This window comes from Chinchilla lanigera, unplaced genomic scaffold (assembly GCF_000276665.1).
Source record: "Chinchilla lanigera isolate Chin_1 unplaced genomic scaffold, ChiLan1.0 scaffold00055, whole genome shotgun sequence".
In the NCBI taxonomy this organism is placed as follows: domain Eukaryota; kingdom Metazoa; phylum Chordata; class Mammalia; order Rodentia; family Chinchillidae; genus Chinchilla; species Chinchilla lanigera.
Window position 1 is genome coordinate 5138718 of NW_004955456.1, and position 20169 is coordinate 5158886.

The 20169-nt window shown below is 44.0% G+C and overlaps 1 protein-coding gene across 1 annotated transcript in view; it reads right to left on the reverse strand.

Annotated features, from left to right (window-relative positions):
* The window catches only part of Abca13 (ATP-binding cassette, sub-family A (ABC1), member 13), a 363756-nt gene that overhangs the window by 161214 nt on the left and 182373 nt on the right, over positions 1-20169 (reverse strand). Inside the window, exon 39 of the mRNA XM_013520510.1 lies at positions 14013-14118. Coding sequence (XP_013375964.1) covers positions 14013-14118 — 106 coding nt within the window. The remainder of the gene's footprint in view (positions 1-14012; positions 14119-20169) is intronic.

Here is a 20169-nt window from a genome sequence, read left to right on the forward strand (position 1 = left end):
GCACTTGTGTGCTTACTATTGCAACATAAAGCTGAAGATATAATTACACATTAGATAGTAAGCAAGATCAAAATTGTTCTGCCCATAACTTCACAACTGTATCCTACCCAACTTTTACAACAATTTATCTGCTCATTTTTGTAACATCATTTAAAATGTGATTTTTTTGCTTTAAAAAAAATTTTAAAGCAGCCAGATAAAAGAGCACTTTTCTCCCAGCACGTTGCTAAGTTTCTGACTGCGATACAGTGACATATCATTGATTTGGTCCTTTGAAAAGCATGCAATGGTTGTAACAGACAACATGTTAAAAGCATCACATTAGGATTTGACTTTGGATCCTGTTCCTCTTTGTAGCCAGCTCCATTGTTTTGGACTATTTGAAGGTTACTGGAACACATTGGACGAAGCCTGCCTCACAGAGACAGTGACTGGACAGTCAGTGGACCAGAGCCCACCCAGCTGTGTCACTAACTACACCCAGTACCTAGACAAGTCCCCGGAACACTGAGCCCGGTTGTCCTTGAAGCACCAGACAGAGCTTCCGTGGTCTCTAAGTGGCCCCGCACTGGGTTTCCACACCCCAGCGTGCTTCAGAGTTCTGAATGATAGAAAGTGATGCTAGGGACCTTTGCTGTAGCCCTGTCACCCTTCAAGCCAGGTCCATCAATGGTCATCGCTCTGACCATGCTTGGGGGCAGGAAGGGCATTGTTCCGGCTCTTGTGCTCTGCTGAGGGGCATCTGCCTGGGAAAAGTTAGGATGCTAAAGTGGGGAGGAGCCCTGAATACAGCGTTGAGAACACAGTGAGAATCAGCACATGTAACTAGGCAGGAAGGAAAAGCTCCTGGCTGCCATTTCCCTCCCACCTGAGCCCTGAGATCATCTCCCTCTCTGCTTCTGTCCCCTTCCACACTTTTGTCATCTTCACTGGTGATGAGCCCGTGGAGCTGGGAAGAGTCGAGCCTATTTCATCTTGTCTTCAGCTTTAATTGCACTCTCCCGCCCACTCAGTAAGGGCTGACGGATGGGAGAGAATGGCTGCATATTGACCAAATATGGGATTTAGCATCCTTACCTGTCGCCTTACTGAACTGAAGTTTTTCTTGCCCCTAGCTTCATTCTTCCACTCAGAGAGCTTAATCTTGGCCATGTGTTTTCTTCCAGTTCCTTTAAATTCTTGATTCTACTCTCAGGCTTGACAGTTACACCTAGCAGTTTCACATGTTGTATAAAACACCATGATTTTAGGAGCCTTTGTAGAAGCAGTGTACTATGAGAAGCATATCACAACTTTAGTTCATGAAATGTATTTTCAAGATGTGTTCGGGTTGTTATGGGCAGATTTATGTTGTCATCTTAAATATTAAATTTAGCTTTTGGGATGCAAGTGGACGAGCCACAAACAGGTCTTCCTGGGTCCTGGGAGCTCGATGTGAAGGTGAGGTGGAAGCACGGGGTAAGAGGAGTCTTCAGATCACTAACAGAGGCTCCATTTCAACATGATCTTTAAGAGTATAAACATCAGATTTAAGGCAGTTTGCAAAGTCCCACTTTAACACCATGGTCTTAAGAGAAATAATGCAGCTGTTCGCAATATTCCATGGCGTCTCTCTTTGCAAGGGAGGGGGAGTGAGAGCTAAGGAACCAGAGAGAAGGAATCCAGGTAATGAGCGAGCAGCCATAATTCAAAATTTCAAAATCTGAACTGCTCCAAAATCAAAACGTTTCTGTTCACTAATATGACCCTACATGTGCAAAACCCCACGCCATGAAATGTGGCCTTGTGAACAAGAAGATTTAAAATGTTGTACAGAATTACCTTCGAGACATGTGCTTAAGGTATATACAAAACATAAATGAATGTCATGTTTAGGCCAAAATCTCTAGTTATGAATATGCAAATATTCAAAAATCTGAAAAACTCCAAAAGCTGAGATACACTGTTATGGTCTATATCTAAAAATCCCCCTAAAGCCTTATGGGGTCATAGGCAGGACTCTGGGAAGGTGATTAGATTGTGGGAGCTTACTGCGGACTTGCTTTTCGGAGGCAGGGCTGGTCAGAGGAAGTGGTCGCTGAGTGTGATCTCCCACCCCAGCCCCAGCCTTGACTCTGTTTCCTGTTCCCCATGCCATGAGCAGCTCTCCTCCACCAGGCACCTCTGCTCTCTGTCCCGTCTTGGAGCCAGCTGACTATGGACTAAAACATAAGCCACAATCAACCTCTCCTCCTTAAAGTTCTGGGTGTCGGGTATTGTGTCCCAGCAACACGGAAAGTGGCTGAGACACGCATCTAGCCCCAAGCACTTTGCACAAACGTACACAACCTGCAGTCAGCTCAGGACATCTACTCAGTTGTCCTTGAGGAGGGGTGCTGAGGAGGGGACGAGACGACCCAGAGGACATGCCGGTCAAAGCTTCCCTGAGACAGAGGCTGCCCAGCACGAGTCCCATCAGAATTGCTCAAGCTGCTTCCTCCTTCTTTCTGAGGCAGTGACTACACTTCAAGACACCAAAGCCCCTTCGTGTCAAACATTTCTCAGGAAGATGATATTCCAGTTCAGGAAGTAAGGACTGGACCCACTCATCAGCAGCCTCAGGTGCTTCTTTGGCATCTCTGATCTGCGCAGCTGCAGGAATTACAGCTTCACACACTTCCCCGACTCCCCACAGCCCCTGGTAGATGTTGCTGCATCCTGGTACCTGCCACCAGCAATTTTCCTGCCCATGTCTATTTCAGTTCCATTTTACTTTGGCAAACTCCATCGGGCAGGGCACCCTGCCGTTAGCGTACCACTGACTTTAGGGAACTCAGAACACAAAGCTCTGCCGGCACATATAATTGGCAGCGGCTGCATCCCCTCCCAATCTTGCATGCAGAGAAGGTGTTTTTTGAAGTTCAGGGAAATGTGGAAAAAGAAAACAAGGCAGCACTCTGGGTTTAAACCATGGTGAAGCCTAGGAGATATACAAAGAATTGGAAGGAGGTCTTTGAAGAGGCAGAGAATGACGGTAGGCCCCTGTAAGACAGGCTCTGCTCCCTGGATTGTCTTACAGAGCAAAGGAGAGGCTGCAAACCCTTCAAATGAGTCACTGCCCAGACTGCTTTCCATCCTCAGAAGTAGCAGCAATTAGGAAGGAAATACAGAGGATTAAACTGTGGGAGAAGAAAAGCAGAAGGATTTTATGTAAAGTGGCCGTGACAAGCTGTAGAGCTGGAAATTCAAATGTGATCTCAGATCTCACACAGGGGAGAAGGCTCCATAGAATCTTTTTTTAATGCCAATGCCTGCTGTAGAGAAAATAACCGCATCTCCTGGACTCACTCGGTGTTGGATGGATTTGTCATCTCTCACATGAACTTTAAACTCAGGAAGACTAACAGGGTGCTTTTTATAGGAGTGACCCGAGGCCAGCTAACATCACCTGAGTGATGGACCTGAGGTGTTCATTAAAAGCTTGAGTCTTCAGAACCGAAATTTGTGAGAGTTGGGCCTATAAAGATGCTATTTTAATAAAGACTGGGCGATTTTTAAGTTGCTTTTTTTTAAAGGTCTTTTAAAATGGTGTCATGACCGGAGCAGCTGCATAGCATGAGGGGACGCCAGTGGGACTGGCATGGGGAGACACAGGGCATTGCAGAGCCCCTCTGAAGGCCAGACCCTCGCCCTGACCCACACATACCAGAAGATCACCACCTGCCTTCCTGCAGGACTCCAGGTGACCAACCCATTCATTAGGTAGTCAGGCAAGCAACATGCATTCTGTGTGTGTGACAAAACCCAGGAAACGGCGGTACATAAGGCCAGCTCCAGCCTTCTCTCGGGCTCAGTCTTTGGGCAGCACAGCTGTCAGCAAGCACAATTAACTGTTTAAATGCAGTGTGTCACAGGGGCCTCAAGGAATAAGAGGGGACCTGGGCGCTTTTCAGGCGGTCTCGGACCTGGTCCTGTGATTTGGAGAAGGGACAACTGACTCCCACACTGAAGAATACAGAGATGAGCTCAGACAAGGGGCTGGGACCGAGAACACTTGAGAAGATTCTGGAGGCCAAAAGGAGCTTGATCTTTCCAAGAGACTGACAGTAGCAGAAGAGAGGGAGGAGCTGGGATCCATGGCATGAATCATCCTAGGAGTCTGTGGGCAGAACACAAAGCCAAGGGAGGGCAAAACCATCAAATATTCTTAAATGAGAATAGCGTGATCAAACGCTTACTTTTAAAAGAAGGCTTTGGCTGCGGAGTAGAGAATATGATACTGGGATTGTTACATGGGTGACAGTACACAGGACTGTTTGCTTGGTTTTTCCCAAAGGAGCGGGGTGAGGGTGTTTCAACCCTAATGGGAACAACCCAGGAGATGGGGAGAAGTTCGCCCAAAGAAACCTTCCTCCGACAGAGGAAGGAAGTCATCATGCCAGCAGCAGTGGTCTCACCTGGGGGGAGAGACCCATTCTCCCCAGGGACAGGAAGGAAAGGCAGGGATGGGGCAGGGAGTAGGGCATCAGCTTAGCCTTTTATCCACTTATGTTTTCTCCCTGAAGCAGGAAGGGAGTTCACAGCAGGGCCACGCACAGGAGGAGTGAGAGGAGGGGACAGGAGGCAGAAGAGAGAGGAGCAGAGAAGATCTGATAGGGGACAGAGGTTTCTGGCCGCGTAGGGAACTCTTACTGAGAATGCACAGGCTAGCCTGCAAGCGCCGTATTATGAAAACCCTGGAAGAGAAGGAAAACCACGCAGTAAGTGACAATAAACCGCATGCTCGCTCCTATAAGGAAAGCACAGGTTAATCCAGGGAGCAGATGGAGGAAAAGGCGGAAAGCTCCTCAAGAGGCAGTGTTGGAATTACGGCCAGGAGAGCGCTGTGCAATGTGCTGGTGTCCTCAGCACACGGCAGTTTCTACTGTAGTCAAGTAGAACGACATGAACGTGCAGGGTGCTAAGACTGACCACCAAGGCGCCAAACCTCCCGAACAGCACAGCTCAGCAAGGAAGGGATTCTCCTACATTGCCAGTCTGCTCCTGCTGCCGTAACAAAGCACTACACAGTGGGCCGCTGAAGTACCTTACGTTGATTGTCTACTCTGGAGCCTGAAATCCAAGCTGCAGGTATCGGCAGGGTTGATGTCCAGGAAGTTGCTCTCCTTGGCTTTCAGATGGCCCTCTTCTCCCTGTGAGCTCCCAAGCCACCCTCCATGTGTGTGCGGGTCCTCATCGCCTGCTCTAATGAGAACACCGGTCGTGTTAGAGTAGGACCCACTCCAATGACCTCATCTGTGTCTTTCAAAGTCCTGTCTCAAAGTCAATCACAGGTGTAGATCCTAGAGGTCAGGACTTCAACATGAGAATTTGGGAAAATACAGTTCAGTCCCTAACACCGGAACACAGTTAGAGAACACTGGAGAGAGAGAAAGCCGGTGTGTATTATTCTAGATAGGAATCTCCTCTTACTCTCATACCAAAGGCATGGTGCCTGGACCAGCGCTCCCCTGGGGGAAATGCTCATCCCCAGGCCCTGTCTCAGAGCAGTTAAAGTCAGTTGACCTTGGCTTAACAAGTAATCTCTGGCTTAACAAATTCTCCCAACTATCATTCCAGTGCCAAATCACTAACTTTTTCTGGAAGCCAAATAATTAATCCAGTTGCCTATGGGTATTTCAACTACTATAATAAACATGAGGGCTTAGAAAAGCCTGTCCAAAAAACAGAGAATAGAGCTCAACACACTTCCACAGCAGTTGTACCTGGACAGGAATTTCATCTTGGAAATACTAGGGGTATGGGCAGGTCAGATAACAACTCTAAACCCCGAGCCTGCCTCCAGTGAGGTCAAGCCCAAAAATGTGAATGGATGTAAAGCCTCCATCTTCAAGTCTGATATACCTATAAATGAATGTTAGTGCTAGGTCACTAGGTGGTTTTTGTTATGGTTTATGTCTGTGTGTCCCCCCGAAGCCTCATGCGGCCATGGGGCAGGCTATTAGAGTTTAATTATGGGTGTGAGAACTGCACCCACCCTGGGGTGGATAGTTTGCATATGTAAGGGAGAGGAAAAGAGTGCTTGAGGCCATTCCTCTGCCATTCCGCCCTGGTGTGTGGTTGTTGCTTTTGCTGTGTTCTGTGCCCTGAGCTATAGCTCTCTGCCGTGTGCCAGTCTGCCTTGTAATCTGCCAAGTATGGACTGAAACCTCCATGAACTGTAAGCGAAATAAACCTTTCCTTCCTTAATTTTGGGCGTCAGGTATTTTGTCCCAGCAATGAGAAAAAAGTAACCAAGACAGTTTTGTTAGGCAGCTAATGAAGTTTCTTTCTCCATGAAGAAGTGACTTCCACACCCCACAGTATAGACAGAAGGATAAATGCACTATTCCAGAGATTGGTCTTCATAACTCACTTCTATGGCACCAGTAGGGTCTCTATGATTAAAAAGTATATATTTTATATTTTATGCAGCCTTCATCAATCTCACAGGGAAGCAAGCAGTGAGTTATTTGAAAGCTGGACCCTGAAAGACATATGGGCACCCACAGGCAGGTGCAGCAGCAGAAGGATCAATAACAGAAGAGCAATCATCCCGGGCACCAATGAGAAGGGGAAGGATTTTGTTAATGGCTGTTCTAAAAATTGAATTTCTCTAGCGTAGATCATACGCTAGGGGAAGGAGAAACATTGGCTAAGTTGCTTTGTTTAGAATGCATCAAAACACTCTCTGTGATAGTCCAGTCTAACATTTGATCAAATTATCTCTACCTAGGAACTCAAATTGGACTTAGAGGCCTTCGGTTGAGTTTCATGTGAGAATTTAACAGAAGTTCATAAAACCAGCAAAAACAAGGGAACTTACACAGATTGGTTTTAAAGTATCCTGGACTCACTGCTTATTTAGTAATGAAGAATGTAAAAGATTTATAAAGGACAGTTCACTTCCAAAACCTGTAATTTGCATGATAAAGAAAATTACATTTCTATACCATTACCTTCAGCAACAGTGGAAGAAGAGTGGCTCCTCTTTCCTGAGGTTACTTTCTCAAATTCAAAACACCACACTTTCACACTCAGCACTGGGTTTTACTACTCATGTTTCATTTTCACATATTTACATGGATTTTCTTAAGGTGCCCCAAATTCAGAACGTGAAGTCATCATTTTTCAAACTACATGTATAACCATAATGAAGAAGGCTTATGTAGATTATGAGTTTTCCATGGAAGTTGTCCTACATTATTGTAATAATAAAGTATTTATGAGTACCTAGCAATCACATTATCTTTAAATTCCTTCTTACCTATGAAAATCATTAATTAATGTATGTTTTTAAAAATGAATGCTCAGAAACTAAACTTTTAGAAAAAGTACTAAGAAATAATAGAGAAAACTAACATTTATTTCCAGATAAAATGGAATTTCTAGAGTAGAGCATAGAAAAACTACAATTATATATATGCATACATATTACATATATGAATAGTACTACATCAAAATTACACAAGGAATGTCAAGGATGGATCTCAGAAATAAAACCCCAGACTCTCATATCATAGCACCTTTTCCTTTATACAAAGTTGAAAGCTAGGCACAAGGGTCCTCCAGTGATGGATGATCCTCGTGGCAGGGGTTTGGCTTTGTGGGGACAGAGGTGCCTGCCGGGCACTGGAAACCTTCTGCCTCAGTCTGGGTGGTGGTTGCACAGGTGTGTTCTACCGGGTTCTATAACTAAGATCTAAGGCATTTACTATAAGATGCATGCAGTTTATTTCTAATAAAAATAAATTTAAGACACTTCTTAAAAACTATAAAGAGGGTCAAAGAGAAATAGCAACAGCAATATTACAATGGAGGAACTATAAGTGGCAGGTGAATATTAACAGGAACCTGTTATAAAAATTCAGCTTAGCCTGTTCTAATAGTGCTCGAGTGGGGTGAAATAGAAGGATCCTCAGTGACCGGACCGCTGAACATCCTCTCCTGTACATGTAAGGCCCTGAGCAGGATGGTTTTTACTCCTACAATTAGACATCAGATGGCAAAGGTGAAGAGAATTTGTAACTGTCGTAAAGGTCTCTGTCCAGATGCCTTAAAAATTAACAAAACAGATTCTTCTGCTCACTTTGAAGAAATCACTGCCAGTTTCCATTAGGAGCTGAGAGCAACCCTCACATGACAGCCAGCCAAAAAGTGGGGACTCAGGTCCTCAAGGAACCAAATTCTAACAAGGGCCCCAGTGGGCTTAGACAGATGCTGAACTGTAGGTGAGGATGCTGTCTGGGTGGCACCTGTACTATCCTGGACCCAGAATCCAGGGTGCTAAGTCCAGAGCTCCAGCCAATCGTAGAAAGTGGCTGGCTGCAGCGGCGGGAGAGGGGGGGGGGGGGGGGGGTAAGGAACGAGTGTCATTTTAATCTGCAAAGTCAACAATACTTTAATAACAGCTTAATACTTTAATACAGAGTTTAGATACTGGAAAAAAGAAAGTTGCCATAACAAAAACTTAAAAACAAGAGAGTGGTTTGAAGTCAATGGCCAGTAGACAGATAGAAGGAATCCAGAGACCATGACAGAGAAAGTGTAGCTCTTCCTGGGCAGACTGAATAGAAATAGGAAAATCAAAGATATTACTCACAAAGATTCGGGAGGAAGCAAGCAGCGCACTACCAGAAACTGGAGCAGCATGCTCTCATGTAGCATTAAAATCTCACACAATTGCTCCTCACAGTTATGTAGAGAGAAGAATCACAGGCAACAAAGTTGGACATTTAGCTGTGGATATTTTCAAACACCTGAAAGAGTTGCCTGGGTTCTGCTTGATACTTACAATAAAATGGGAAGTCACGGAGATTAAAGGCAGGGAATGAATGTCACACAAACAGAAAACAAAACAAAAACTAGACGTGACGATTTTGAAAATTCTCTGCCTCATCTGACTTTTGAAAAGTGGTACAAGCCAAGAAGATCTACTGATCTTATTGTGATTTGGATGATGAATATCAACAATTGGTCACAGACTGGAACCTCCAAAACTTTGTGCCAAAATAAACCTCTCTCTTTATCAGTTCATTATCCCAGTTATTTGTTATAGTGATTGAAAACTGCCTGCCAGATAACATGGAAGAGAGAAAACTCTGGGTGTACTGAATATACAGCTTTTTGCTAAAAACTCAAAAAAAAAAAAAAAAAAAGAAAAGAAAGAAAGTCAGAATATTCAATTATAAAAATGGTCCCTTAAAACCATCAAGAGGAGAATGATGCAGGAAAATGGTGGATTAGGACCTCCAGTCCCCCAGTCCCCCATGGAGACAGCAAATGAATAATTACAGGCCAAGTAACACAGTCTTCTAGGAGCTCTGGGAATCAGTCAAGTATCTAAGCAATCAAGTGAACTCCTAGTGTCCCCACAATGGAAAGAGGAGAAGAAAACCACACACAGAATGGTAGCTGTGGTGCTTCTATGTGACCCTCCCCTACCTTCCCCATGTTGGTGGGGCTATAAGGAAATGAGCCATTTCTTCACCCCTCCTTTGGGACAGAAAGAGCAGTGTGGGAATTGTTTATGAAGCTCTGGCCTGGCTGTGCACTGCCTGGGAGACTGGTTTGTCCCACCTGACTCGGAGATGACATATGAATGGCAACCAAGTTCAGATCTCAGCCTGAAAACCACCAAAAGCATCAGCAGCACAATAGTATGTGCGAACCAAGGGGGATGGCAGACCTCTGGGATGAAAGAGTAAGGGGATGGGGGACAGCAGAGCATCTGAAACCCCAAAATGTACTACTGGGAGAGTCAGTGAGAAACTCGAGCATTTAAAAGTGGCCAAGGGAAATTGGAAAGAAAAGTATGTATCTATGGAAGCTCAGATAGGACACAAGCCCAGAAAAGAACTGAGAAGTCCACAAGACTTTCCCAGCTGAACTCAAGGTGCAGGAACCACTAACTGGCAAATGTCCTCCATAGCAGTCTACAAAGACGGGGAGGAGTGGCTGATTTATTAAATGCCAAGTTTCAGTAAACACAGACACATGCATGACAAAAAACAGGTGAGCCTGTTCCCCATAAAAGAGCAAAATAATGTTCAAAAATAGTCTTTGAAGACATATATGCCAATAAAGATTTGAAAATAACTGCCCTAAATATTCTTAGAGAGCTGAAGAGAAAGATGAGTGAAGATCTAAAGGAAATCAGAAAGACAATATATAAACCACATGAGAATATCCATGAAGAGATAAAGTGATTTTAAGAATATAAAAGAAATGAACAGAAAGTCTGAAGCTGAAAAGTACAATAACTGAATTGAAAAACAGCATCACTAGCAAAGTTTAAGAGTAGATTTGAACTGGAAGAGAAAAGAATCTGTGAAAGGTAGGACAGTCACATAAAATTATTGGGCCTGAGAAACAAATTTTTGTTATTAAAAAGAAGTAGTCAGAGAAAAAGACACATATGAGACACTATGAGGTGGACAATACCTGAATTTTGAAATTTACAGCAAAAGAGGAGAGAAAGAAAAAAGTAGGCCCAAATTTCCCAAAATTTGAGGAAACAGGGATAAGCAAATGCGAGGAGATTCATGCACTAACACCAAGTAATAGAAACCCAAAGACCCACACCAAGACACATTACGAATAAACTACCAAAAGTTCAAAGAAAAGAAGGCAGCTTGAAAATGAGAAAGGAAAACTCAGTATGACTGTCAGCCAATCATCTCAGGAGAGCCCTGCTTCCCAGAAGGCAGAGGGTGGTTATTCCCAATGATCAGGAAACACAGTAAAATGTTTCACATCCTGCATAAATGCCCTTCAAACCGGAAAGAGAAATTAGACATTTACAAACCAACAAGAGCTACAAATGTACATGACTAGCAAAGCTACCCCACAGGAAATGGTAATGGCAGCCTTGCAAGTTGAAATGAAAAAAATATTAGACAGTAACTCACAGACAGCTCAAATAAAAAGCTTTCTAGTAAACATAAATTCATGGACAAATATAAAATTAATACTATTAAATCTTGCTTTGTACCCTACTTCATACTTTTCTGCAGGATTTAAAAACCAATAATCATAAAAATAACTATAAGCTATGTTGGATATGCAATATATAGAGATGTAACTTTTGATACTAACAATATAAAGTCAGTAGAGTACAAGTGTAATGTTTTTGTATGTGATTGAAGTTAATATTAATTTAAGATAGATTAGCACAACTTTAGGGTTTTATACATAATCCCTTTGATAAATAAAATATTTGCACTATATAAATAAAAAGAAACTAAAACATATCACAAAAAAGAACACCAAAATCAGTAGTGGAAGAAAAGAGAAACAGTTATAAGGCATACAGAAAACAAAAACACAAAATGCAAAGTAAGTACTACTCTATCATAATTCCCTTAATCCATTTTCCTTAAAGTGTCTAAGTGAAAGACATAGACTGAAAGCAATGCTTAAAAAAAATAGGTTTCAACTGTATGCTGTCTATAAAAGGCCCACAGACATATATATGCTAACAAGATGGGGAAAGATAATTCAGGTGGACAGTAATTGAAAAATAAGAGAGGTAGCTATACTAATATCAGACAAATAGGCTAAGGAGAAATTGGTTACAGCAGATGAAAAGAGTTTTGCATAAAGGTCCTTAAATAAAATGTTCCTTTTATTGAAAGCATCAATTCACCAAGAAGATGTAATAATTATAGACACACTGGAACCAAACATTAGGGCTCCTAAACACTTAGAGAAATCAAAGTAGAATTTCATACATCTAAAATAGTAGTAGGGAACTTCAATACCCATTTTCAAGGGTGAACAAAGCAACCTGACAAGAAGTCAAGAAAGACAGAAAACGAAACAGCACTTCAGGAAACATGCATATAATCGATATAATGAGATTGCTCCATTCAGTAACAGCAGAGTATGGTGGGGCTTATATCCAGAAAACATAAGGAACTCTCACAATTCACCAACAATAGCAAAAACGGGAAAAGCAACCCTGACCTTGTTCAGAAATGAACAAGAACTTTAACAAATGTTTCTTGAAAGATTTAATAATAGCCAATAAACACTTGAAAAGATGCCCAGTACTAGGAATCATTGATGTTAATAAAGATACAGAGAAACAAAAGCCCTCGCCCACTGCTGGTGGGAATGTGAGGAGTACATGCTTTAGATAACTCTCTGGCAGTTCCTCAGTGATTAAACAGATGATTCAACAATTCCATTCCTAGATACAGACAGAAGAGCAAATGTACATCCGTGAAAACTAGCTTGCACATGAATGTTCATAACAGCATGTTCATACCAACGAGACACTGGAAATAACCCAAACACCCATCATCTGATGAAGGGATAAAAATGTGTCATGTACACACAATAATGGAATGTGATCTGGGCATCAAAAGAAATAAAGTACCAATACACACTGTGACAATAAACCTTGCATAACTTCCGTGAAGTGAAAGAAGCTGGTTACAAAAGACCGTATCTGCTATGGCTTGTATCTAGATGTCTCCCCCCAAAGCCTCATACAGTCATCATCAGTGTCTTTTGTGGCAGGATCTCGTGTGTGATGCTGTAAGTTAGTCCACTGACTGGTTTGGCACAGTTCTGGGTGTGAGTGCTACCTGCCCTATAGTAGCACCTACATAGGATATAAAGGGACACAAAGAATCTGCCTTTGCCCTTTACTGCTTGCTCCTCGCTGCCCTCTGCCTTCTGCTCACCACAAGCTGTCTCTTCTGTGACGTCCATCTGCAGTGCCGCTCTGCCTTGGAGCCAGTCGATGACAGACTGAAACCTCTACAAACTGTGAGCCAAATCCACCTCTCCTCTTTTAACTTTGGGCAGCAGATATTTTGTCTCAGCAATGAGAAGAATGAAATAAGACAACATCTACAATGCTATTTATATAAAATGTCTAGAAGAGGCAAATCTACAGGTAGGAAAAATGCCAGAGATTTTCCTGAGGATGGCGGGAAGGGGTATCTACATGTTGCAGACCAGAGAGTCTTTTGGGGGTGAGGAAAAACTGAGAATGGTAGGAAGGGCACAAGTATAAAACTCAATGAATTGTACACTTTAAACAGGTAAAATTAGTGGTGTATGAATTATATCTCAACAGAGCTGTTAAAAAAGAAGATATGCTTGACATAATCATTAGGGAACTGTAAAGGAAAATTAAAATGAGAAATCTACTAAACATCAACTTTGAAAATAGATAGGCAGACGGACAGAGGGACAGGTAGAACTAAACTTCATTATAACAAGGGCTGGAAAGCAAATAGAGAAATTACAACACTCGAACAGTGCTGGTAAGAACACACCAAGCATCTACTAAAAGTAATATAATTCACTTAACCCTAGGAGTGTATTCATGGGTCTGAGTTCCTGATGGATGAGATCTCAGAAGGCACCCTTTGAGGTTTATTGCCTGCTGCACCCGTCGAGCCAGGCTCTGTGATCCTTGATGAATTCCTGCTAATAAACATGCTAGGCACTGGGTTGAACCTATGCTGCCATCACACCTCAGAAACGAAGCCTGGATTCTGTCCTGTTGTTAAGGCTGACATAAGGAAGCCTGTACACAAAAGACAGGATCCCCAGAGACAGAGTCCCATGGAAGTGGAGCACACATCAGGTAGTTTCTTAAAACCACATCAACCAGTTGCCAGCCCAGCATCAGCGCGATAGGGAAGCCGAAAAAGCAGACTGCATTGCTTTGTTTACATTGCAGGGAAAACATGAGGAACAGTGTTATTTATTCATGAGAAATTTCTGATACAATAAGTCTAAATCTGTAGAAAGGATAAAATTTCCCCCATAAATGATAGCTGTCCTTCTGAGCAAGCGCAAACCCCTGAGCTTCCTGCATCTGACCCGTATCCATTTACAAACCCACTCCCTGCCCAGTCCCGCCTGCCCACTAGTTCAGGCTGATGCTATTCAACTTTAGAAACAAAGGGTGTAAAGCGAGGCTGGTGACCCACGTCCTACAGCAGAAGTGCAAAAACCCACTCTGTACTTACAGGAGTCAGGGAATGGCCCAGCGGGTCTCTGGCTCTGAGGCTCTAACTTGGTGCCTGGGGCAGTGTGTAATTTCTTGTTGGGATCTTCCAAAAGCATCAAAAACACCTGTTTGAAATTTTAAAAAATAATAATAATAAAAGTGTAACATGGTATTTTGTTTCTCCACACTGCATTTCTTTACTTTTGTCTCAGTCACCCACCCAGATCAGTAATAGCACTCAGAAAGTACACCCCATGTTTCCCTCCATCACTCTCTCAACTGGTACAATTCTCAGGCCAACAAGTGGGTCAGCAGGCTGCCTGCAAGATGCAAAGATGAGTGGGACCTGGCTATGAATTTCAGGACATTCCAACGCCATGCTGGAAGAGGTTTGTCAAAGCTACAAAGGGTGATCAGCTGGGACAGGGCGGGAAACAGCTCGGCATCTCTAGCTGAACTCTAGTTTGTGGCTCACTGTGTCAGCATCTTAGAAACGCAGAGGTGAACCAGGCAGGGAACTTGGGAGTCGCAAGTGTAACTAGCTCATGGTTCATTTACAATAGATGGGATCGTGCCTGTAGAAATCCCCACTAAACATGTGTGCTCCATGGGCCCCAATGTGCCATGTCCTTACCGCAGTTAACCTAAGCAACTTGTGTGAAGTCACTGCATAGTGCTGAAAGCAAAAGTCTGACCTCCCTGTGTTCAGATCCAAAGACCAGGCCCATGTCAGCAAGGGGAGATGCAAGAATGTAAGCCAAGTCCAGGGGGCCGCACTGGGCAGGGGATATGGATGCCCATGAACTGCTCCTGAATACGTGGTAAGAATTTAAGAGGTGGCGAGAGAATCCCTGATGTACACACTGGGAAGAGGCCAGCAGGAAAGATGCTTTGCTCAGAAGTCAAAGGGGCCTCAGCTTTGCAGCAGCTCAGCACCATGGTCCATCTGGGCCAGCTGTGGGTCTGCAGGCAGGGCCCATGGCTGCCCGGAGTGTGCGGTGCAAAGGGCTCAGTCCAGACTCTGGAAGCACGTGCTCACTATGCTGCCACCCTTGTCCTCTGCCAAGACTCACCACCACCCACTGTGGGTCAGGCGCCAGCAGAGGTCCCTGGCAGCATCACCGTCTCCTTTGGTGTCATCTGTGCATGTGCATCCCTCCCTCCCACCTCTGCACGACGTTCAGGAGCCCCGGCCCTGGTCTCCCTTCAGGGGACTCTTGGTGGCCCGGGCTCATTGTCCACCCACCCAATGTGACTTCTCTAAACAGCACCTCCATCCTGATTCCCCAGACAAGCACCAAGGCTAACAATCAGTAGGTGTCCCACAGGGGAAGGCTCCAGAGGAACAGCAGGAGGGAGCCAGCCTGCAGGGAGAACCATTCAACCTCTCCGCATGTGGCTAATTAGCTTGGACAGAATCCTACTGAGGAAAACCTGTACCGAAGCACTGTGAAGGTCAGGGCATTCATTAGATCCAATGTGGTTACCTTCACCGGAAAGATAACGCCCTTTGTGGATTCTCCACAAACCCTGGAGGGAAAGCTCCAAACCTCACTACGCTGCAAATGGTAACGATGAAGGTAATGATTTATAACAGCATTTCTGCATGTGTGGCCAGCCGTGTGACCTTGAATGAATTATTTTGCCACTCTGTGACATACTTCTCTGCTACACTAAATGATAATAAGAAGAGACGTATTATAGGATAGGTGTGAGCAATACATGCTTTTATAGCAAGAGGGTGAGAACTATGCCAGACATGTGGCCAGCCCCCAGTGTCTAGTCCCAGGGCCAGCCAGAGGATGTGTATTCCTCTCTCACTCCTACATCACTCCAGTAAGATAAGTACTGCTATCTCCACTGATGAGCTCACTGAGGCATCTTGCAACAACCGTTCTCCCAGTGTATTCATAAAGAATGCAGAAGTATTCGTCCCATGTGTTTACAGAGAATAAAATTAGAAACGACAGAAGTAGTGTGGGTCAAGAATTACTCACTGAATTGAAACCTTTTTTGTAAACTATCTTAAATGGAGTTTAAATAAAATGGTCTCATGTAACTGTGAATATCATAAATATATTTTGATAACAAAGGGCAAATTTTTGATGACAGTCTTTATCTCTCTCTGTCTCATTCTTTCTGTATTGGGGATTGAGCCCAGGGCCTTTGCACTGAGCTATGCCTCTAGCCCACTCTTCATTTTTTCAGTATGAAAAATGATTTCACTAAGTCCCTAAATTGGCCAGGCTCAACTGGAACTTGTGGTCCTCCTGCTTCAGCCTCTCAGAGTGCTGAAATTATACGCATGCACCACCATGCCTGGCTTTTCTCTCTCTGTGTCTCTCTGTGTCTCTCTGTGTCTCTCTGTGTCTCTGTCTGTCTCTCTCTCTCTCTGTCTGTCTCTCTCTGTGTTTCTCTGTCTCTCTGCCTCTCTGTCTCTCTCTCTCTCTCTCTCTCTCTCTCTCTCTCTCACTTTCTGTCTCTCTCTCTCTCTCTCTGAGACAGGATCTATGTAGTTCATGCGGATCTCAAGCTCACTATGTAGTCCAGGCTGGCCTTGAACTCACAGTGCTCCATACCCAGCAAAAACCAGCTCTGTGACTTCCGAGAACGTGGGACTGGAACAGAAACCAGGAGGGTAAAACCCAGGTCTCACCAAGACTCAAACTCAGATTGCTGAATTCAGAATCCAGAGTGCTGAGCATTACAGCACGGAACCCTCTCCTTCTCAAATATTCCATCTCTTCCTGCCCCCTGCAGAGGCTGTCCCTGTGTGTGAGTGGATGTGTGTGTATCAACTTGTATGCCCTCAGTAATCTCACAGATCCGTAGAGGAAGCAATCAGAACAATTACAACACAGGATACAACGTGTCTGAGAATTTCAGCTTGCACATGAAACGTGAAAGGAGAGTCTGAGAAAACGGAAATGTGTTGAGGATCACCTAGTGCTGACTCCCCAGAACTACAAGCACACTAACCGGAGCCTCTGAGAAGTACAAAAAAGTGTCCAAATGGCCCAACGAACAGAGGGCCAATAAAAGTCACACTTTTCATAAACAAAAGGGCCTTGTTTGGGCTCTTAAGACTTTGCCCTGTAATTCTCGTGTTAAATGGAAGCAGTCAGCTTGGTAAGTGAATGTCTCATAGAACCCTACTATCTAGAATACACGTTCACCTAGACTTTTAACCACAGAAAATGCATATAAAGATTCCCACCATTCCACTGAGTTTGGGGAGTAAAAGTTCCACATTCCAGTTTTAATATATTCTTTATGATCTGGTGCACATTTTCTAAAACTTAAAATTATCTGTAAAACTTTTTAGATAGCCAATGTAGGATAGCTGTTTTGTTTCATTTGTACAATTATCAGGATATGCCAAAGTATTGTAAAAAAAAAAAAATCCCACTATGGATAAGTTTGCGAAAGCCCTCCCAACACAAATGAACACTTCAAAAGGCAAAGATGGTTTGAGCAATTGTGTGAGGAGTAATTTGAATGCAGAAAGCATCTACCGCTAACATCCCAGCCACTTTCCCGCAGTTTAAGAAGTGTTGTATTGTGTGCCGGGTATGGAACAGCATTTTACATTCTTCTTCCTCTGATGCTTTTGCTCTTGCTTCTAACTCAATAGGAGCCACAGGCCAACTCAACTGGATCAAGTAGACCCTGTTACCTTGCCACTCATACAGAAAGGACTAGCACGTTGGTTTCAGTCCTAGTGTTTGTATTTCATTGGCATTATCTCACACATGCCAAGTTCAAGGTCAGTTAACAGGTCCAGCCATTTCTATTATTTTTAATAATAAGTTTATCACAAGAAATGAATAAAAATGAAATGATGATGACATTAAATCTCCAAAACACTGGCAGGAAAATAATGCGTAATTCTACAAAAGCAAGGCTTTTAGTGTGATGTCTATAGTATTTTGGCTTTCTTTCTTTACAGGGAACAATAAATTCAAGAGTTCAGGGATTCTTCACTTGGGGGCTTATATCTTCTTAATTTAAAAGAGCTTCTGGGTTCCAGAGTTTATGGTGCCCAGCGTCATGTCCACGCTGATTGTGTCATCAATCCCTCTGCCAAGTGCAGTGGCTTGGGCATCTGTGTTCTCTGTTTAAAGGGCATTGTCAAGTGGTCTCAGAATCAGGCCAGGTCCCACACTTAAAGCGTCACCGTGATGGACGACACCCTGAGGAGGGTCAGTGCAAGGTGCCTTTTTGCTTAGGTGCTGGGGAAATTGATGAGGTTGGGCAAACTTGTACAAGACAACGGCAGCAGGGTCCAACTACACGAGGACATCGCAGAAGAAGAGGTTCCGAACTGTGGCAGAGATGCAGCATCAGCTCTGTTCTTTCAATGTCCCGAGTGACAGCTTTGATTTTTATAAGCAAAACGATGAAACCATGCTAAGAGCTTAAAGCAAAAGGAGAGGAGAGGTGCTGGCAAATCTTATCCAAGTGCGGGGCTCTGGGCAGAGGTGTCCCCTGACATGTCACACAGGGCGGCAGGATAGGCAGCGGGGCAGGGACTTGTGTGTCTGCTGCTGCTGTGCAAGTGGTAACTGAAGACAACATGGGCAACAGCTTACTGCTCCGGAGGTCGGAGAGCACCGTGAGCTCTGCAGCGATGAAATCAAGGAAGCAGGCAGGCACTCCCGGCCTCCACACATGGGCTGGCGACCCCACCTATCCTGAAAGTGCATCTCTGAAGTGCTGCTCCACCAGGACCCCACTGTTTCCTGGTCTGAGTTTCCTCTGTCCCTCTTTGTAAATATAAAGGTCAACTAGTTTCTTTTTTAACTGTTCACTGTATGTGTTTGCAATACACAGTGATTACATCATGCTTGAGGTTAACACACATATGGATCACATTGTGATCAGTGTTACTTCTCCCGCCCCATCCTCCTCCTTCCTCCTCCACCCCACCTTCCCATCTCCAGAGTCCACCTCCCTGCTTCTCAGTATGTCTCTTTTAATTTGCTCATTAAATCATTTATGTTTTCAGGTCTCTCATATTCGAGAAACCATGCAATATTTAACCTTCTGCATCTGACTGATTTCACTTATTATTGTGGTCCCAAGGTACACCCATTTTCGTACAAATGACTCAAGTTTATCTTCCTTTGTGGCAGTGCAGAACTCCATGTATAAATGCCATATTTTCTTTTTCTATCATATAGGTATTTCTATGATCTAGCTGTTGTGTGTGCTGCTATAAACATGGGTGTGCACGGATCACTCTAACATGATGACTTTAGCTTTTTGTATCTTAGGGTTCAGATGGAGAATGTCCCCCCAAAGTCTCAGGCATTGACTAGTGAGGCTTCCACGTGACTGGATCATGAAGGGTCAATTTCAGTGGATTAAACCATCCATGATTTGTTGATACTTTAGAAACCAGGGAGTGGTGGAAGGTTGTGGGTCATGTGGGCACGACCCTGGAGACTATTCCTGGTCCCTGGCCCCTGCCTCTCATGTTCTTCACTCTCTGCCACCATATGGTGAGCAACTTTCCTCCGCTGGGCCCTTTCCCATGATTCTCTTCTCCACCACCACCACCACAGAGCTAAAAGCAAGAGAGCCAGGCGACCACGGACTGGAACATCCAAAACCGCAAGCCAAAATCAATCATTCCTCGCTTAAGTTGTTTTTCCCAGGTGTTTGGTCACAGCAATGAAAAGCTGACCAATGCACCATGCAACCATTGCTCATGACCCTGCCACACCTTTGCTCTTATGACACCAGGGGGTCAAAAGCACTGGAGCAGGCAAACTATCCAGGGAGTCTTAGAAACTGTTCTCTGAAGTAAAAAAATAAAAATCCATCAAGCTCTACTCTGGACTTGATTTTCACCCAAAGCTGAGCCTCTATCTCCAGACATGCTGTGCGGAGTGGTACTAGGAGACATGCAACTAAGAACTGGCATCCACAGCCCTCCTTGCAGGGACACAAGGGTGTCCTGCTCCCTGGAACTTAGCAAGTTGCACAGAAAGAAATTGCCTACCTCATGCAAGCAATCCAAGCTTCCTGGAATGTTATCAAAACTTCAAAACTATCACAAATGCACCACTAAAACTCACTGTCTGCATGATGCCAAGTACTTTTGTTTCCATGTGTACAATCAAGTCTCCAGCTGTCTTGGGCCTCCAGCCCCACACAAAGTAAGCATCATT